At 39.5% G+C, this 22,386-nt stretch overlaps 1 protein-coding gene across 1 annotated transcript in view; it reads left to right on the top strand.

Annotated features, from left to right (window-relative positions):
• Positions 1 to 22,386, top strand: part of WARS2 (tryptophanyl tRNA synthetase 2, mitochondrial) — a 103,180-nt gene that overhangs the window by 39,338 nt on the left and 41,456 nt on the right. Inside the window, exon 2 of the mRNA XM_020911317.2 lies at positions 15,192 to 15,449. Coding sequence (XP_020766976.2) covers positions 15,192 to 15,449 — 258 coding nt within the window. The remainder of the gene's footprint in view (positions 1 to 15,191; positions 15,450 to 22,386) is intronic.

The raw sequence follows: 22,386 nt of genomic DNA on the forward strand, positions 1-22,386 counted from the left end.
GTGAAATTGTGTTGGAAACTATCCCTGAAGATTTAGCAATTGGTTAGGTAATGTTAATAATAACAGCTTATTTTTTTTTTCCAGCTTAAGCTATATTTGACATATTGAATGTTTAAGGTGAACAACAAGATAGTTTGTTACCCATATATATTGTGAAGTGGTTACTGCAATGAAGTTAGTTAACACACTCACCACCTCATGTAATTTTATGTGTATAAATGCAGTGAGCACATTTAAGATCAATCATAGCTAATATTTATTGAGTACTTTCTTTGTGCCAGGCACTATTCTAAGCACTTTTTATGTACTAATATATTTAATTCTTATAATGACCCTATGAAGTAGTATTAATACTATTAAATTGTTGGTTCAGAGGAATAAACTGAGGCACAAATATTGCGTTGGCCCAAAAGTTTGTTAGGGTTTTTCCATACATTGTTTCAGAAAAACCCAAATGAACTTTTTGTTCAATTCAGTACTTGCCCAAAATCACATATCTAGTGATTGAAGGAGTCAGGATTTTAACCCACAGAATCTGGTGAAGGAAACGGAAGAATCTGGGTGGCTGCTACATTTGGGAGACTGAGTGGATGGTTCTGTCATTAGCCACGATTGAAAATATAGAAGAGCAGGTTTGTGGGCAGTTTACTGTAAGGTTACGAGTCAGTAGATCTAATTTTGGATATCATATTAGGTTTGAAGAGCTGCTGGTGGGAAATCCAAATGAATATACCTTGTAAATAGTTGATAGTAAGTACTAGAAATAATATTTGGTATTCAAATCCATCTTTTCTCAAAAAGAAAGTACTGTGTTTTAGTACATACATTATGTAGCTGTGGTAAAACATGACAAATTGATGATACCGTCTCTCAGCTCTAAAAATCTAAGTGAGTGCCTTCATTGGGGTAAAAAGTCTTTGTGAATATATTCCTATGTCCTCTTTATATGGTTAGGTAAGCAAATATCTTACCCAGAACTTTATGACATTGTTCAGCCAAGCAGACAGAGGAAAGGAATTCATTCATTATGATTTGTACCCAGTGATCACAAGTGAATTTAATTCATTACAAACTCCCCTTATACCCTCACCCTTTGCTCCACACATTCCACCAAATACACCCCTGCCTTGCTTTAACCACGGGGTATTCCAGTTCAAACCCAGCTGTTTATGGGAACTGCTTTTGTTGAAATCATTAAAGAAAGAAAGGCCTGTGAATTCTCCTTGCGAAGCACCGCCTGTTTTCTGTGTCATTTCAGTCTCATTAATCAGCGTGGCCGCAAGGTAGACGTTGTGCTGTGTATTTTACTGTCCCCAGCACAGCAGCTCCTGCGTCTCTGCCCCCAGGCCGACGCACTGGGGAGAAAGGGAGAGGGAAACCATCAATCTTGCCAGTTGCACATGTCAGCAGTGATTCCTTCCCCCTTCCTGTTGGCTGTCTCTCTCACCACCTGTGTTTAGAATTAGCACCGAAGCTGCTGCCCAGATGAATAAGAACCACTGTCCCTGTCACCTGCCCTGTACTGGCCACCACTTCTAAAGGAAAACAAGAAGTACACAGGGCAATTATCTTTACTGTGTGCAGTGCAAGAGAGAGAATCACACATCCCCATAGAAGTTCATTATGTGAACATAAAATTACGGCAGATTTGAGGTTGTATAGTCTAGGAGGCAGCGTCACTTATTGAAGCAGAGGGATAAAAGCAAACAATTTATCGAGTGCTTTGTTGTATTCTCATACACTCTGTCTGTAGTATCTGCAGAGAGCCTAGGCTCACAGGGAGGCGTGCTGGTAGTTCCAGGAGTCCACTCTGTCCTGCGATGGGTCCCTCTCCTCCACGTGCCTGCACCGTCTCTGGACTAAGGGAAGCATGCAGAGCTGAATTTGATCTGCTTCTGTTTAAGCCCTGACTCCACTATTTATTAGCTATGCACTGCTCACTGGACCCCTCTGCACCTCGGTTCCTCATCTGTGAAACAGAGTTGATAATACTACCTACCTCATAAGGCTTTTTGTAAGGATTAAATGAGATAATGTATTCAGAGCTCTTGCTAGAGTATTTGCACACAGTAAGCACTCAACAAATATTAACCATTATTAACCTCATTGTTCAGATGATCAAACTGAAGTTCAGAGAGATTAAATAATTTGCACAAAGTGCTGGGATATGTAGAAGGAATTGAACCTGATACAGGACTCTCTGATCCCCAAAATGTGTTTTCTATTACAATATGTTGTTTCCGTTCTAGTTCCATCTTACAGATAACTTCATGTGTGAGCTTGGTCAATCACTTCACTTTATTCATGTCTTTATTTCCTATTATGTAAAATGAAAATGATAATACCTGACATTCCTTTTGGTATGAGACTCTTGTAATTATATGTCAATTAATCATCATCAGGCCATATGCAGTAAAACCAGGCATTTATTTTTTTTAAATTTGGCTACAAAAAATGTTCATGCCATTAAAAAGAGTTAAATAAATACAAGAGTGTCAAAAAGGTAATCACTGCATATTCCCACTCTTTGAGGTAACCACTGTTAAGTTAAATGTGTATTCGCCTTCCTTGTCAGCATTCGTCTGTTTAATAAATGTCTATATAGAACCGCTGTGGGCTAAGCGTTGTTCTCAGGCCTTGAGGAGGGTGCTATTATTACACCCATTTTACAGATGAGAGGGTTCGGTGACTTGTACAAGGAAACACAGCTAGTATGTGCAGAGCTGGTATTGGATTTGGCCCTTTGACTCCAGAGTTGGGCCTCTTCACCTACACTCTGCTCTTAGTACTTACATTCTTATCATTGCATAGTATTCCATCACATAAAAATAAAACTACTGTTTCTTTAGTATGTTCCCTGATGGACATTTAGTAACTTGTAGTCCTTCTGTCATTAGTCATATGGGGAATGCCAGGTAGACTTACATTCTAATATGAGTATTTCTGTAGGACACATTTCTGTATTTTGGATGCATATGTACATGCTCAATCGCATCAGTCATGTCCAACTCTTAGTGACGCTATGGACTGTAGCCTGCCAGGCTCCTCTGTCCATGGGATTGTCCAGGCAAGAATACTGGAGTGGGTTGCCATGCCCTCCTCTAGGGGATCTTCCTGATCCAGGGATCAAACCTGTTTCTCTTGTGTCTCCTGCATTAGCAGGTGTGTTCTTTACCACAAGCGCCACCTGGGAAGCCCTATTGTTGGATGGTTGGGTGAAAATATTTAAACACTTAAAAATTTGACCTCCATCTATGATCAGATAATCTGGAGAGCTTACTCCGTGCCAGGCACTAAGCACTTTACACTAATAAACTCATCACAATCCTGTCATCTACCCTGGGAGTCTGGTATATTATTATCCCCATATTGTAGATGTTCAAGACCATATAAGTAATAGAGCCAGGACTCAACCCAGGCAGTGTGGTGCTAAAGCCTACTGCTTAACCACAATAAATAACCAGACAAGTTATCACAGTCATCATATTTTACTGCTTGACTTTGTCATTTTTCTAACTTATTCTAAAGTTGCTTTAACAGAATGAGCTGACAGAAGGGTCTGAACTGAAATAAATGCTGTTCAAACAACCCTGGGAATTGTATCAGTCTACAGGTTGGAAGATGAGAAAGGGGGCCATGGGTCCTGCAAAATGAGACTTCTTTCACCTAGTAGTATTAGGACAGTCAAAGAGTTTTTTTGGTGAAATATTTTTATACCAAGAAAATAACTTTAGAATTTTTTTTTTCTCTGTTTGTAGTATTGTGTGTATGTGTGTGCTCAGTTGCTCGGTCGTGTCTGCCTCTTTGCGATCCCATGGACTGAAGTCCACCAGGCTCCTCTGTCCGGCAAAAATACTGGAATGGGTAGCCATTCCCTTCTCCAGGGGAACTTCCTGACCCTGGGATCAAACTTGGGTCTCCTGCATTGCAGGCAGATTCTTTACTGTCTGCGTCACCAGGGAACTCTGAAAGATATTCATGCTGTCTCAAAGTTTCAGAACACCGAGGTCATGGAGTTCCTTCATTTGTTGTATATAAGAATTTCTGGCATCTTGGTTTCACTTATCCAAGGCCACCAGTGGTTAGTTCAGGTTTTCCTCAACTGACTGAGCTGACCATGAATCCAAGCTACAACTGCCTGAGTGTTGAATTCAAACTCTGTAGGGGTGAGAGGAAGTTAGAGTTTTTTTCACACAGGGAAATAGGTAGAAAAGAGCATTCTATACAGTGATAATTTTGTATTCTATCCATTACAATTCTGATATCAAAATCTTAGTAGGATTATTTTCTTGTCAGTGCCTAGGCTATATGTGCGTCTTGAGTCCTTGCTTGCATGCTAAGTCACTTTTGTCTTGTCTGACTCTTTATGACCCCATGGACTGTAGCCCACCAGGCTCCTCTGTCCATGGGATTCTCCAGACAAGAACACTGGAGTGGGTTGTCGTGCCGTCCTCCAGGGGATCTGACCCAGGGACTGAACCCGCATCTCATATGTCTCCTGCATTGGCAGGTGGGTTCTTTACCACTAGTGCCACCTGGGAAGCTTCTTGAATCCCTGAGCCATAAGGATTTATGAAACTGGGCATTATCAAGTAAGTTTGCCTAATGGTGCAAAGTGGTGTGCTTACTTGGTCTTTTCTCACCAACGTAGGGACTCTAGCCACACCTTCATGATCTGTTGACCATAATTTGCTGAACTTCTGCCTGAAGCCAAAGGGATCCTTGACCATGGATTAAAGCATAAATGCTCAGGGATTTTATTACCTTGAAATGTAAATTATAAGCAAGTGAACTTTTCACATTTTTGTAGTCCATTTATATGTTTGTGTGTGTGTGTATGTGTTTGTTTATGTGTGTGTATTTCTATGTTTCCAATCAGGTTGGCAGTTTTGGAGAGTAATTATGTAGTAGTTGGCTGGGAATAGTGGTTTTTCAATCTTGGACACACATTAGAAACACACAGGGAACTTTTAAAAATTTCCTATGCTCATGCCACATCTCAAACTGATTAAATAAAAAATCTCTGAGGATGGGACCCAGGCATTGGTATTTTTTAAAGCTCCCAGGTGATCACTGTACAGACAAGATTGAGAACTGGTAGCTAAGAAAGGTATCTTCTTTTATTCAAATGTTTTCATCTGTACCTCATTTTATGTAGTTGAAGTGAATTTTAAGACTACATATGAGTGCCCCCAAAGCCCCTCTCAAATGAGCAATCGTTAGAGTCACCTGGACGGCTTGTCAAAGCGCAGCTTGCATAACTCTTGTAAGTTTTCTCCTGGAACAAGCCCACCTTTGGTAGGTCTGGATTGGAGTCCAGATATCTGCATTCCTAAGAGGTCCCTGTTCAGGTGATATTGCAGGTACAGAGACAGGGTGGGAAGCTCTGCTCTAGTGCCTGCCTTCCACCTTTTGAACTTTCTTCTCAACAGTGGCAGCCAGGGCAGCCACCTCCAGGACAGACCATATACACACAATATCAGAGTTAGGTAAGCTGATAATGCTGGAGGAAGCTCCCTCATGTTGCTCCACCTCCAGTTCAGTTCATTCGCTCAGTTGTGTCCGACTCTTTGCGACCCCATGGACTGCAGCATGCCAGGCCTCCCTTTCCATCGCCAACTCCCGGAGTTCACTCAAATTCATGTCCATTGAGTCAGTGATGCCATCAACCATCTCATCCTCTGTCGTCCCCTCCACCTCCAGATAATCATAAATGTAGTCTCAAAAGTCTGTATGCAAATACAGCCTGCTCTTCCTACCAGATTGCTCCTTTAAGTGCTTTCTGCTCTGAAGTCAGAGACACCACTGGGTAGGTAGTTCTTGTGTGTCTCAAAATAGAACTTGGATTTCACTTTCCCACAGAAACGATTTTATGAATGGTGTTTAGGTGCAGCTAAAATACTGCTGTTGAAGCTATCCTTCAGGACTGCTGTGGGTCCAATGAGGCTTCCATGGGCTGCCTTCCAGGAGTTTAACCGCCTTTTAAAGAATTGAGCTTCTGAGTTTCAGAAAACCAGTTTTCAAACATGAACATAACTTGTTTAGGAACTCCCTATAACTGGAACATTCGGTTCATTTTGTGTATAGTTATTTTGCCCTTTACATGGAGCCAAAGTCAGGGGTAGGAGTGGGAGATTTGTCATTTATTCCACTAACACTTATTAGATGCTCACAATGTACTTGGCACTGCTATGTACTAGGGATATAAAGATGAAAAAGACAGCCCCAGCCCTGGAGAGCTCATATTCTAGGTGGGAAAATATTTACTAAGCAAATAAGAAAATATTTACCAAGTTACCAGTGTGATATGTGCAATAATGAAGAACTGATGAAAGAAGGATCTGTTCTGCCTGGAGAGAGTGACTGTGTGTGTGTGTGTGTGTGTGTGTGTGTGTGTGTTTGGCAGGGAGAAGGTATATTTAGCAAGTTTAAAATCAGGGAAAGATTGTTTGGCCTTGAAGACTATGAGGGGGTTCTCTAGGCAGAGACGAGGATGAAGGATATCCAGGCTGAGGGAAGAGTCTGAGGGCAGAGGGGAACGAACACAAGAGTGGCAAGTAACTAGGTCCGCTCCTCATGGAAGATAATGGAGGACGACTGGGAAGGGGATTAATGGTCACATAATGTCTGAGCCTTACCCCAGAGGAAGAAAGGAAAAGATGTATACATACAGCTAAGTCTGCGTATGTGGTATTTACGTTTTTATCCCAACCTTTTTTCTGTGAAAACTTTCTTTTCTGTGTATTTCCTGTTACCCTGACGAGGAATATTTTTTTCAACAATATATTAATATTTCAAAAATATACTGGATCAAGTTGTTTCCAAAGCTGTGCTCTAGGAAGCTCCTCAAGAGGCTGGAGTGAAGGCAGAAGAGCCCACGGAGCGCTGATTACTGGGACTCCTTCACTGACTTGCCTGTTGTCTACACACCAAGCTTTTCTTTGGACTTTTCTACACACTGGGCATATCTAGTAAGAATATTACATTTGAAACTGAGACTCGGGTTCTATCCCTGGGTCAGGAAGATCCCCTGAAGGAGGAAATGGCAGCCCACTTCAGTATTCTTGCCTGGAAAATCCCATGGATGGAAGAGCCTGGTGGGCTACAGTCCATAGGGTCGCAAAGAATTGAACATGACCAAGCATGCACGCATAAGCCTGTATTTTACCAAAAAAGGCAATGATAAAAAAAAGTCGTGTCTTTCTAGGCAATGATTTCTCTAACACTTTAAGATCAATGTTCAAATTTTCTTGTGGGGAAAAACTAATGTTTTCTTAAGCATTTCAGATCATTCTTTATACTTAAAAAAATTTAGTATTCTTGATCTCTTGCCTGTATTTACTGTTCCATTCAATGTAAAAATAAATTATGTAGTGGTGGTTAAGATGTTTATGTCAAGAATTTGACCCTGGCTCACTTGGTTTAGGAAGCAGTATTATTGTTAGAAATTAAAAGTGTTTCTCACTACATATCATGTTATAATTATTTATGTTGTGTTTAGATAATATATTTGAGTCACTCTTCCAATAAAAACTAAAAGGACTTGCCAGATTATTCTGTACCTACATATAAGTTTTGCATTTCAACATAGCTTAGCTTCCCTTGGGTGACAATGCATTCTCTCCTAGGAGCCAGAGTCCCTAGATTTTATATTTCATCATCTGATGAAAAGACATTGACTGAGGTGCTATTCACTGATGTGTAAGAAAGAAAACAAAAGAAAGGCATGAAGAAAATAAGCCCAAAGATATGCTGAGGTACAAAAGAAATAGCTGCAGGAGAAAGGAATGTGATAAATGTAAATAGAAAAGCATCATGTGGTCTGGTGAGCCTAGCTCTGGAGGTCTGGATTCTGGTCCCAGCTATGCCACCAGCTGTTACCTGGGCCTCTCAGGAAACATCTCCTTCCCTTTCTGAGAAGCACACCTTCCCTTTTTGAGAAGCATGTGTGTAGAGAGGGGAGCTGTGGGTGGGAGTGAAGGTAGTTAAAGTTCAGGCCAATCTTTAAGTCAAGATGTTCTAACCTGAATGCAGACCAGTGAGAAGGTGGGCGAGTCCAGTTCTGAGAGCTGAGATTCAGATCTGACCACCTGCCTGTGACCTTGTGCAGGTTACTTAACCTTCCAGTGTCCTTCCTGGAAAGTAAGGCCAGTAATTCCTGCCTCCGTCACATGCAGTGAGGTCCATGCAAGTGCCAGGGAATCTTTCTGATTGCTCGAGTTCAGCACAAGAATGAAAAATACATCTATGAAAGCATTCTGCTGTGTGATGGAAGGACAGCACAGTGCACGGGGTGGGGAACAGATGCAAGCTCTTAAAATTTGGAGGTGACTTAAATAAGTTTATAGAAAACTGTTTTAAAAACTCAAGTTTATTCCTTTCAAATTACTTTCCTGGCCTAACAATATGTGGAAAGTGCTTCTCGTCTCTGCCCTTATGGAACTCGCAGTCTAATGGATTAGTCAATCCTCTTTTTTTCTTTTCGATAATGATTTTTTTCCTACAGTTTTAATTGCTGGTCTACATATTGCTTCTGGTTTGAGGATGACATAAGACCTGCTTTCTCTTATATTGAATTAATATTTACTATATTGATTCCCAGGTCTGAGCATCTGGTTTCATTTCTAAGCAGAAATGAACCCAATTTTTTTTTTCTTGATGCTGAGTCAGCATTTTCTCACCAGACTCATGGCTCTCTGTGCTTTCTGAAAGAAAGCGCTGACTGTGGCAGAACAATGCTGAGCCGCGGCCAAAGAAAGCTTCAGAGAAACACCTGGATCCTCCCAACCAGGATGGAAGTGCTGTTTTTCTATGCTGGGTCTCCTATGTTTCAGCTCTTAAATCACTAGTTGGTGGTAGAGACATTTTCAAGGAAGTGTTGAAAATTATATGCAAGGGGCCTAGATATACATGATGGAGTGATACACATGATAGAATTGAGAAGCCCTAACAGAGAGCTCCTTAAGCTGTATTTTTTATTTAGCAGAATAAACAGACTTACAAAAAGAGATTTTCAACCTAATTAGTTGATAATGCTGATTCCTTTCTAATCACAGTCTGTGATAACATGCTTTTCATGGAAACACTTAGAAATGATGGTTGTTCAGCCAAGTTTTTGGTCTACCATTGACTATAGTTAAAACAGGTATGATGAATACACAATTGATACCCCAGCTGGACACAAGCAGGACTTTGTATTAAGAATCTTGAAATCTTTAGTTAAAGTCTTTGGTTGCCACCTCCACACCAAAGTTGAAAGTGTTTCTAAGCTTGTAGGCAAGATTTTTTGGATGTATATTATGCACTTGGGAATAAAATCAGAAGCTCTCTTTAGTTGATCAGAAAAATTATCTTTTGCCATAATTAGCAGCTTGGGATTTTTCAACTGCTTTTGGATGCAATCATTGAAATTATGATAATTATGAATTTGGAATGTGCTCAGTACCTTATAACAGGAATGATTTGAGCTACATCTGTCAGATTGATAAATCTGTCCTCTCTCTGATTCAGATTCAAACTCCGATCCTCTCTTCTGGAATATATCAAATCTCAGAGCTGAAGTTGCCCATTGGTGATGCTAATTCTGTTAACAAAATGAGCCAAGGCCTGCATTGACTGGAAGTGGCCTTTGTTAAAGAAATACATCTGAAATAAAAATGAAGACCTATTTTGTAAAATAGACCTTTTTTTTAGTCTCTGTACACTGCAAAGGGATTGAAGGTTGATGCTCCAGGCTGCCCGAGGAGTGAATGCCTGTGGGCTGGTCTTGAAGCTGTTTTCTTTGTGGTTTGCCTCCCATCCACTGGGAAGCCCATGCTCCTTTCATTTTCATTCTTTTCCAGCTCTACTGCTTTTGAACACAGAACCCCCATCCTCCCACCACCCAAACTCCACATTCCAGCCCCATGATTTCATGGTACCAGGCGTATCTCCCCTGCCATGCCGTCAGGCTGCCTGCTGACTCTTGCAGGGGGAACAGACGGGAACATAAACTCACCACAGAAGAGCAAGACACTCTCTGTATATTTTTAAGGCCAGGAATCCAGTTCTCATTTAGAGCCTGTATTTTCTTAATAGCTCCTTGAAAATTGAACAAACCATTTCTTGTTGCTCTTACTTCTTGATAACATCATTCCCTCTGCCTGGATGTATGGAATCACAGAAACTAGAGAATGAAAAAGATGTATTAGATCATGTCTAGTTCATTCCCACTGGTCACAGTTCTTTTTTTCCCACACTCTGTCCTCTAGTGCTTTTTTTTCTAGTTTTCTCAAGAATTAGTGTCTCCATTTGTCCTGGGGGATAATTCCTGAACATGGAGGAATTTGTGTGGAAATATTCTTTTTTTCCCCCAGCTTGATAGTCCTGGTCCTTATAATCTTTTACATGACCATAAACAGTCCCCTTTCATCCTGGGTCAAGCGTTTCTGGATGGTATTTTTTTTTTTCCTTTCCATTTATTAAGTTCAGAGCTTGTTTTTCTGCTTTGCTTTGTCTCTTCATCAATCAGTCCCTAAAGCCCATTAATCATTTTTAACCTCACTGAAAACTCCTTTACTTATTCCCATATCAGGAGCCCAGGGCTTACTACAGTCCTAAGGCACTAGAGAAAGCCTCCCTGATAGGTACTTATTCTATGCTAACTCTTCTCTCTCCCTTTCTTTTCTTTCTCCCCTTCCCCCTGTCCAACCCCACCTCTGTCTCTCAGCCTCAGTTCTCAGCTACCAACTATTTTTAAAATAATGTCTCTAAATTATGATTTCAGGAGTTAGTCATTGAGGTCCTCGTGTGGAGTCTGTGTGTGTGTGTGTATGTGTGTGTACATGTGTGTGATTCTAAGTGCAAGATCATATTTGTTCTCGGTTACTTAAAAGGTATTTTTCATATTCTCAGAGCCACAGATCTTTTAGGTCTCCTGAGTGCTTGGATCAAGCACAATTCTGGATCATGGAACTATGATGTAGCATTCTATTTTATAGCTGTCATCTGAAGAATAAAGAGGAAAATAAGCAGATATGGGGGAAATAGACTGTATTTTAGGATTTGAAATTCTAGGAAATAGGAAAGGGCAAAATTTAAGTAGTCTTAGCACTCCCATATCTGAAGTAGATTAGCTCTTAAGAGCTAATGTTATATATAAACTCTGTGGTAAATGTTATATTCTTTTTAAAAAATGTTCAGCTTTGTTGATATATATCAACAACTAAATTGTAAGATATCTAAAGTGCACATATACCATGGTAATCTGATATATATTGTGCAAAGATCCCCCCTTCTGGCTCTGTGATAACCTAGAGGAGTGGGATGGGGTGGGAGATGGGACGGGGGCTCATGAGGGAGGGGCACATGTGTAGCTATGGCTGATCCATGTTGATATATGGCAGAAACCAACACAGTATTGTAATTATTGTTCAAGTAAAAGTAAATAAATTAAGGAAAGAAGATCCCCATCTAGTTAATTATTACCACAACCAACACCTTACATATTTGTGTGTGTGAGAGGACATTTAAGAACATTTAAGTTCTACTCACTTAGCAAATTTCAATTATACAACACAGTGTTATCAACTATAGTCATCATGTTTTGCATTAATTCTCTTTTGCTGTATGGTTTTCAAGATTGGAGGACCCCATATTATAAAGATGTTGGTTCTCCCCAAAGCAATCTATGGACTCAATGTAATCCCAATCAAAAATCCCAACAGTTTTTTTTTTTTCTCTTGGAACTTGACAAGATGACTCTAAAATGCATTGAGAAGGGTAAAAGACCAAGGGTGGGTTAGATACTATAGAAGAATAAGGCAGAAAGACTTGCTCCACCAGGTCCCAAGACTTACTAAAAAGACAACTGTAATACTGGTGCAGAAATAGACAAAGAGACCAGTGAACCAATGAGACAGAATAGAAAGACCAGATACAGACTCAGACCTAAAGAGATATTTGATTTATGCTGAAGTGGCATTCTAGAGCAGTGGGGAAAGACAATCTTTTCAATAAATGGTGCTAGCATAATTAGGTATCCACACAGGGAAAAAGAAAAAAGAGAGAAAATAAAGCAGATGCTTGCCTCACACCATATGTAGAAATCTCCAAATTGATACAGACTTAAATGTGAAAGATAAAACTTTAAAACATACAGGTACATATATGTTTTATATATGAATACACATATCTTCATAAATGTGGAATTTTGGAAGATTTGTTCTATGACATAAAAATCTGTAGTCAAGATTACATATTTGGTAAAATTAGGAACATCTCTTTATCAAAAGATAAAAAAGCAAATAGCCACACAATGAGAGAATATATTGGCCACACATGTAACTGACAAAATAGCAGGATTCAGATATACAAAAATTCTTAAATCAATAAAAACATTTTCCAACTTCAGGAAAATAGACAAAATAACCTGAATAGGCTCTCCACAGGGGAGAGCGATATGGTTATTAAAATAGCAATAACCATAAGAGTTCTAAGCTTCTTAAATAATCAAAGAAATGCAATTAGACTGTAATAAGATTCTACCTTATATCACCAGTTAGCTAAAATTAAAACTACTGGCAAAGTGTTGGTGAGGATGTGGACCAGCAGGAATTGGTGGTAGAAGCCGCATACTTAGGAACAGTTTAGCACACTGTAGTACAATTGAAAATACATATGCATGCCTTGAAGAACTGACTCACTAGAAAAAACCCTGATGCTGGGAAAGATTGAAGGCGGGAGGAGAAGGGGATGACAGAGGATGAGATGGTTGGATGCCATTACTGACTTGATGGACATGAATTTGAGTAAGCTCCAGGAGTTGGTGATGAACAGGGAAGCCTGGCGCGCTGCAGTCCATGGGGGCGCAAAGAGTCCTATATGACTGAGCGACTGAACTGAACTGAATGCATTCCTTGAAGTGAAGTGAAAGTCGACTCAGTCATGTCCGACTCTTTTCGACCCCATGGACTATAGAGTCCATGGAATTCTCCAGGCCAGAATACTGGAGTGAGTAGCCTTTTCCTTCTCCAGGGGATCTTCCCAATCCAGGGATCGAACCCAGGTCTCCTGCATTGCAGACAGATTCTTTCCTGGCTGGGCCATATGACCCAGCAATTCAGCTCCTAACTATGTACACTATAGGAATTTGTATAGAAGTAAACATAAGAATATTCTTTTTCACCCATAACATTTTTTTTTTTTTTTTGCGACAGAGGTTGCAAAATAATGCTATGAATGTAAAAAGTTTTAATAGTTGGTGGCTAAGCAAAACGTGATAGCCAGTGGAAGGAGCATGCATGAGCTCTGAAGTCAGTGATAAGTGGCTTGAAATTTCAGTCTCATGTATGAGTTGTGTGACCATGGTCAATATCTGAATATCTCTGAACCTCAGTTTTCTCATCTGCAAATTGGAGGTAATCATATGCCTACCATATTGTGTATTATAAGGGGTAAATATATTAATGCATATAAAGCACTGAGCATAAATGCCAGCAACATTGTAGTTATCCAGTAAATTACAACTGTTTTTAGTAATATTTTTGCTATTGTTAAAAATGATAAGGATGCATTTTATTTTTTCAGAGCCTTTTAGTTATAGCACATTTATTTATATACATTCATTTTTGGTTTTTCACTATAGAATGCAAAATGATTAAAAGGAAACATGGCATTTTTTCACTCTGTTTTAGGGACAGAAAATATTTTTTGAAAAAAATTTGCAGGGGAATTCCCTGGCAGTCCAGTGGTTAGGACTCCATGCTTCCACCACAGGGAGCACAGGTTCAATCCCTGGTTGGGGAACTAAGATCCCACAAGCCATGTGGTATGGCAAAAAAAATTTTTTTTGCATTCAAAATCTTTCAAATACTGAAGCACATTTTTTTTTCTCACTTCCTATTATGACTTCAATAACAGCAAATTAGGTCAGTGGAAAAGCATGTCAAAAATGATTTTATAATTTAAAAATTATGCAAAATTAAAAACTTCTTTTGAAGAAATAAAAAAAAACCAAGTATGATTTTATCAAAAGTCAAAGGAAACCAAAACATGAAAATTTAAATAACTTTATCAAGAAGTAATATCAGAAATGAAGTATCAGTTCAGTTCAGTTCAGTCGCTCAGTCGTGTCCAACTCTGCGACCCCATGAATCGCAGCACTCCAGGCCTCCCTGTCCATCACCAACTCCTGGAGTTTACTCAAACTCATGCCCATCGAGTTGGTGATGCCATCCAGCCATCTCATCCTCTGTCGTCCCCTTCTCCTCCTGCCCCCAATCCCTCCCAGCATCAGGGTCTTTTCCAATGAGTCAGCTCTTCACATGAGGTGGCCAAAGTATTGGAGTTTCAGCTTCAGCATCAGTCCTTCCAATGAACACCCAGGACTGATCTGCTTTAAGATGGACTGGTTGGATCTCCTTGCAGTCCAAGAGACTCTCAAGAGTCTTCTCCAACACCACAGTTCAAAAGCATCAATTTTTTGGCGCTCAGCTTTCTTCACAGTCCAACTCTCACATCCATACATGACCACTGGAAAAACCATAGCCTTGACCAGCCGGACCTTTTTGGCAAAGTAATGTCTCTGCTTTTTAATATGCTATCTAGGTGGGAAACCCAAGATTCTGCACATTGAATTATATCAGCAAGAAAACTGAATTAAGTAGCAGTAACCTTTAGCCCTAATGCTATGGCCTTCATCGCCTTACCTGCACAATGACTGAATCATGTCATAACAAACCCTTGGAGCCCCTTTAACCTCCAGTGAAATTTCACTTCTATGTCTGAAGTCTTTGTAATGACCACCAGAACCACAGTCATCTTTTGCTCTTGGGAATTCCTGCCTGTACCCCACTATTTATCTTTCCAAACTGGTTATGACTATGTCGTCATGTTGTATTGTTCCTTTTATTTTCATAAGCATATCTTCTCTCTCCAATTAGATTGGAGATACAGACCTTTTCTTACGTGCCTTTGCATTTGTAAGGTTTTGAGTGCAAAAAGAAAAGATATATATATTATCATCTTCTGTCCCCTAATACCACCAAACATAGTGCTTTGCACCAAGTAGGAACAAAATAAATGCATAAGGATGATGACTGTCAGATTTTATTTAAAAAAAAATAGGAGTCGCCATCATAGCTGTGGTAACATGGGCATCAGATTTGTGGATTCTGCTTCAAAGCAATTTTGTTTGTCCTCCTTTGTTTCAGAAAGATGCTGTGAAGCGAATATTCTCGGGCATTCAGCCTACAGGAATCCCCCACCTCGGCAACTATCTGGGAGCCATTGAGAGCTGGGTGAGGTTACAGGATGAGCATGACTCCGTGATGTATAGCATTGTTGACCTACATTCCATCACTGTCCCCCAAGACCCAGCCATCCTCCGGCAGAGCATCTTGGACATGACTGCTGCTCTTCTCGCTTGTGGCATAAACCCAGAGAAGAGCATCCTCTTCCAGCAATCTCAGGTCAGCTTCTCGGATTAGAACTGAGAAAACCTTTATTTTCAGATTATTTGAGGAAAAAATTCAGTGGTTTATACAGCTCCTGTTTGTGATTTTTTTTTTTTTTGAGTGTTCAAAGGTGACTTCATCAAATGTAACTCTTTCATTTTCATTTTTCCTTGTGTTCATGTCATTAAGTATTATTATAATGCAATAATATTTTCAGCTTTTTCCTCAACAGTACTTGGTAAGTTTATAGTGCTTCATATATCAAAAAATTGTATCCTATTATTACTTCTAACTCAAGAATTGTTTTTCTATATTGGGTTGCATTCAAACTGATGAATTCATGCTGTTGACTAGTTTCCTGGTGATGAGGGATAGAATTTAGCAACTGATGGTTTTACGTAACTCCAATGTTGCTTTGCTGGGTATTGCATTTGGAAGGTCTATTGGATGATTCCTGTTGTTCATTCTTTGTATAATAACTTTTGAGAAGATTTGAAAGAGCTAGCTGGGAAATTGGAAGACGATGTCCAGTGTCTTGAGTCCAAGCCAAGAAAGGCCTCAGAACACAGCCAGAATATTTGACTCATATCTTTACTATGGATGAATCAGTTTGCTCTTGGACAGGCAGATAACCTGGCCTAGAGACAGAGCACTTAAGAGACTCCCTAGAAAAGAAGATGAGAGTTTTAACTGAATCATGCTTTACATTACATGTTTTCTTTAACCTGATGACAAGCCCCAGCCAAGGAATAGTATGTTATACATGTTTTGGCATAATTTAACATGTATGCAAATGTGGTACGTGTTATACATGTGTACAGCTCCTTTCTTGATCATAAACTTCTGACACTCATTTTTAGGCATATTTAATCACCCACAGAACTTAATATAATAATTCACACACAGCAACCATTTAAAAATATGTAATGAATGAGAAGAATATCTTCAAAAAAATAAATGTAGTTATCAACTTAAACTTGTTGCCAGCTTAGAGATAATCTGAAAAAAATAATAGAATCTAATCATTAACATGAATTTTAAAGGCAATTTACCTCAGTTTCCTTTTTCACAGTTGGTCAGGAAGGCCTTTACATATGACTTTTCAGATTGAAACTTGGACAGATATAATTGTTATCAAGAACTTGCTTATGTTGAGCAAACATCTGCCTTCCTGTAATTTTCAGCCACTCATTTAACTTCTCTCTGAAAATACATAATAAATAAACTCTGTCTTCCACATGACTACTATTCCAATGCTTGAGGTATTGGTTGTGCATCATCCTTACCCTCCAGGTCCTTGTTCCATAGGACTTACCTTCTTCATACTAGCTGTCCTTAGATATCTCACCCTCTTGGTTGTCCTACCTCAGAAGCATTCCTACCTTTTCTCTGAAAAGATCGTGCCTCTCATATTTCATGAAACAATGTCTATCCAAACCCTTCACACCCCTCTCTCACATTATAATTATCAGAGCCAGTCTAATAATTATCAGAGCCAGTTTTTGAGTCACCTAATGCATTTTCCAAGGCATACCATCTTCACTCCATCTTAGCTATTTTTGATATAAGCTCTCTTTTAATCCTTATATGATGCTCTTTTATTAAAGAATTTATTTTTATTAGAGGATAATTACTTTATAATACTGTGATGGTTTCTGCTATGAATCAGCATGAATAGGTCATAGGTATACTGATGTGCCCTCCCTCTTGAACCTCCCTCTCACCTCCCTCCCCATCCCACCTCTCTAGGTTGTCACAAAGCACTGGCTTTGGGTTACCTGTGTCATGCAGCAAATTCCCACTGGCTATTTATTTTGTATATGGTGTTGTGTATGTTTCAATGCTGCTCTCTCAAATCATCTCACCCTGTCCTTCCCGACTGTGCCAAAAGGCTATTCTTTAAGTCTGAGTCTCCTTTGCTGCCCTGCCAGTAGGATCATCAGTACTCTCTTTCTAGATTCCATCAGTTCAGTTCAGTCGCTCAGTCATATCTGACTTTTTTGTGACCCCATGTACTGCAGCACACCAGGTCTCCCTGTCCATCACCAACTCCTGGAGTTTATTCAAACTCATGTCCATTGAGTTGGTGATGCCATCCAACCATCTCATCCTCTGTTTGTCCCCTTTTCCTCCCACCTTCAACCTTTCCCAGCATCAGGGTCTTTTCAAATGAGTCAGCTCTTCGCATCAGGTGGCCCAAGTATTGCAGTTTCAGCTTCAACATCAGTCCTTCCAATGAATATCAAGACTGATTTCCTTTGGGATGGACTGGTTGGATCTCCTTGCAGTCCAAGGGACTCTCAAGAGTCTTCTCCAATACCACAGTTCAAAAGCATCAACTCTTCGGCGCTCAGCTTTCTTCACAGTCCAATTCTCACATCCATACATGACCACTGGAAAAACCACAGCCTTGACTAGATGGACCTTTGTTGACAAAATAATGTCTCTGCTTTTTAATATGCTATCTAGGTTGGTCGTAACTTTTCTCCCAAGGAGTATCTTTTAATTTCATGGCTGCAGTCACCATCTGCTGTGATTTTGGAGCCCAAAAAAGTAAAGTCTGTCACTGTTTCCATTGTTTTTCCATCTATTTGCCATGAAGTGATAGGACTGGATGCCATGATGTTTGTTCTCTGAATGTTGAGCTTTAAGCCAGCTTTTTCACTCTCCTCTTTCTCTTTCATCAAGAGGCTCTTTAGTTCTCCTTCACTTTCTGCCATAAGGGTGGTGTCATCTGCATATCTGAGGTTATTGATACTTCTCCCAGCAATCTTGATTCCAGCTTGTGCTTCATCCAGCCCAGCATTTCTCATGATGTACTCTGCATATAAGTTAAATAAGCAGGGTGACGATATACAGCCTTGACGTACTCCTTTTCCTATTTGGAACCAGTCTGTTGTTCCGTGTCTGGATCCAAGTGTTGCTTCCTGGCCTGCATACAGGTTTCTCAAGAGGCAGGTCAGGTGGTCTGGTATTTCCATCTCTTTCAGAATTTTCCACAGTTTGTTGTGATATGCACAAAGGCTTTGGCGTAGTCAATAAAGCAGAAATAGATGTTTTTCTGGAACTCTTTTGCTTTTTCGATGATCCAGCAGATGTTGGCAAGTTGATCTCTGGTTCCTCTGCCTTTTCTAAAACCAGCTTGAACATCTGGAGGTTCACCGTTCATGTATTGTTGAAGCCCGGCTTGGAGAATTTTGAGCGTGACTTTACTAGCGTGTGAGATGAGTACAATTGTGCGGTAATTTGAGCATTCTTTGGCATTGCCCTTTCTTAGGGATTGGAATGAAAACTGACCTTTTCCAGTTCTGTGGCCACTGTTGAGTTTTCCAAATTTGCTGGCATATTGAGTGCAGCACTTTCACAGCATTATCTTTTAGGATTTGAAATAGCTCAACTGGAATTCCATCACCTACACTAGCTTTGTTTGTAGTGATGCTTCCTAAGGCCCACTTGACTTCACATTCCAGGATGTCTGGCTCTAGGTGAGTGATCACACCATCGTGATTATCTGGGTCATGAAGGTCTTTTTTGTACAGTTCTTTTGTGTATTCTTGCCACCTCTTCTTAATATCTTCTGCTTCTGTTAGGTCCATACCATTTCTGTCCTTTATTGCGCCCATCTTTGCATGAAATGTTCCCTTGGTATCTCTAATTTTCTTGTAGAGATCTCTAGTCTTTCCCATTCTATTTTTTTCCCTTTATTTCTTAACATTGATCACTGAGGAAGGCTTTCTTATCTCTTCTTGCTATTCTTTGGAATTCTGAATTCAAATGGGCATATCTTTCCTTTTCTTCTTTGCTTTTTGCTTCTCTTCTTTTCATAGCTATTTGTAAGGCCTCCTCAGATGGCCATTTTGCTTTTTTGCATTTCTTTTTCTTGAGGATGGTCTTGCTCCCTGTCTCCTGTACAATGTCACAAATCTCCATCCATAGTTCTTCAGGCACTCTGTCTATCAGATCTAGTCCCTTAAATCTATTTCTCACTTCCACTGTATAATTGTTAGGGATTTGATTTAGGTCATACCTGAATGGTCTAGTGGTTTTCCCTACTTTCTTCAATTTAAGTCTGAATTTGGCCATAAGGAGTTCATGACCTGAGCCACAGTCAGTTCCCAGTCTTGTTTTTGCTGACTGTATAGAGCTTCTCCATCTTTGGCTGCAAAGAATATAATCAGTCTGATTTTGGTGTTGACCATCTGGTGATGCCCATGTGTAGAGTCTTCTCTTGTGTTGTTGGAAGAGGGTGTTTGCTATGACCAGTGCATTCTCTCTTCAAAACTCTTTAGCCTTTGCCCTGCTTCATTTTGTACTCCAAGGCCAAATTTGCCTGTTACTCCAGGTGTTTCTTGACTTCCTCCTTTTGCATTCCAGTCCCCTGTAATGAAAAGGGCACCTTTTTGGGGTGTTAGTTTGAGAAGGTCTTGTAGGTCTTCATAGAACCTTTCAACTTCAGCTTCTTCAGCATTACTGGCCAGGGCATAGATGGATCACCGTGATATTGAATGGTTTGCCTTGGAAAGGAACAGAGATCATATATACATGTTAATATATGTATATATAGATTCCATATATACATGTGGATATATAACATTCATTTTTTTTTCTTTCTTATTTACTTCACTCTGTATAATGGCTCTAGTTTAATCCACCTTATTAGAACTGATTTAAATATGCTCTTTTTTATAACTGAGTAATATTCCATTGTGTATATGTACTACAACTTCTTTATCCATTCATCTGTCAATGGACATCTAGGTTGCTTCCATGTCCTAGCTATTGTAAACAGTGCTGCAATGAACATGGGGGTACATGTGTCCTTTTCAGTTATGGTTTCCTCAGGCTATATGCCCAGTAGTAGGATTGTTGGGTCATATGGTAGTCTTTTCCTAGTTTTTTGAAAGAAATCTCAATACCACTCTCTGTAGTGGTTGTATCAATTTAAAAAATTATATTCTATTTCCATAATTCTTCTAGGTGAAAATATCCAATCTCCACAAAGTAGCTACTTGTCAGGCTGCTTTTTAAAGCAACTTTTAAAATTAAAGATTTATGTACAACTGCATCCAATACTTGCACCTTGAGCTTATAGCCCCAGAAGGAGCTCTTCTATTTTAAATATGTTCTCTGTTGTAAAGAGTTTTTGGCAGTGACCTCCATAAATATATAAAAATTTGCAATTATTGAGGTATCTTCTTCCACATGGTATAGTGTTGTTCAAAATAGCAATTGAAAGAGTAACCCACAATATGGGGAGCTTTATAAGAACTCTTTCATAAGTGAGGGATAGTAAAATTCACTGTCCCTTTGGTTTTTTTATGTTACACAGTGAGCTCTCTGGTTCCCCAACTGATTGTAGGTCTAGGTCAGAGAGTGGAGGCAACTTGTGCTGCCTGTTTCCTCGGTGGCCTGTAAACTGTCTCACATGTCCCCTCCTATCATCCCTGATTTCAGCTCCCTTGGGGGAATTTCAATAGTTTGCCAGGTAAAATTTGAGAAGAGTACTCATCAGCCCATATTCCACAGTTTGTCACACAAAGACAGTATGAAAGGCTTCCTCAGATGTCTTTCTGTCCTCAAGACATTCTTGGTCTGGGCCATTTCCTTCTTGAACTCAGGTGACCAACATTATTACAGCTCAATGGGTAGACTGGTTATTGTATCAGATTCTCTTTCCTGTTTAAAATATCTAATGAAGAAAACTAGAAATATATGTAGAAGAGTAGGAGAATAGTATACTTTACCCCCATCATTTATTAACATTTTGTGATTAGTCTCTCCAATTTTGTTTTCTTTTTTTTTTATATATACTTCTTCATGGTTATCTTTGCCGATTTTATTTATTTATTTATTTATTTGGCTATGCTGGATCTTCACTCTGGCTTACAGAGGCTTCTAGTTGCTGCATGCAGGCTTAGTTGCCCTGAGGCATGTGGGATCTTTGTTCCTGGACCAGGAATTGAACCCACATCCCCTGTACTGGAAGGCAGCTTCCTAATCACTGGACTACCATGGAAGATCCCATGTTGTTTTCTTTGCTGAAGTATTTTATAGCAGATATCACACATCATGGCATTTCTTTTTTTTCTTTCTTACATCATGGCATTTCATGCCCTAAATATTTTAGCATGCCTTTCTATGAACTCAGGAAGTTTTCTTACATAACCACAATAGTGTCATCAAACTTAACAAAGTTAATGATAATCCCATATTATCATCTAATACCCAGTCCATGTTCAAACTATGCTGGTTCTCCCAAAATGTGTTTTATAGTTGGCTTATTGAAATGATGATCCAACCAAGGTCTACAAATAACATTTGATTATGGTTCTTAAGTCTTTCGTTTTTCATGCCTTTTGATTTGTTGATCATTTTATTTCTGTAAAGTTAATCTTTCCTCATTTAAAACTTTGAGTTTTGTGCTACCACTTTTTTCATGCCTTTAATATGTTAATCAGCTTTTCTTTTACTCACTATAAAATTAGCCTTTTTGGACATAAACATGAACCTTAATTTTCTTCGTAAGGCACTACTTTTGCAAGTTATATAGGCAGTTTCTGACTTACAGTGGTTAAACTTATGATGGTTTGAAAGCTATATACATTCAGTAGAAACTGTACTTTGGATTTTAGATTTTGATCTTTTCCCAGGCTGATAATGTATAGAAGATACTCTGTTGTGATACTGGGCAGCTCCAAGTCAGCCACAAGATCACGATCAAGACATAACCAATCTGTTTTCCACTTTGAGTACAGTGCTCAATAAATTACATGAGATATTCAACACTTGATTATAGTATAGGCTTTGTGTTAGAGCCCCTGGAGAAGGAAATGACAATTCAGTCCAGTATTCTTGCTTGGTAAATCGCATGGACAGAGGAGGCTGATGGGCTACAGGCCATGGGGTCACGAGAGTTGGACACGACTTAGCAGCTAAACCACCACCACCACCA

This window comes from Odocoileus virginianus, chromosome 5, assembly GCF_023699985.2.
Source record: "Odocoileus virginianus isolate 20LAN1187 ecotype Illinois chromosome 5, Ovbor_1.2, whole genome shotgun sequence".
Classification (NCBI taxonomy): domain Eukaryota; kingdom Metazoa; phylum Chordata; class Mammalia; order Artiodactyla; family Cervidae; genus Odocoileus; species Odocoileus virginianus.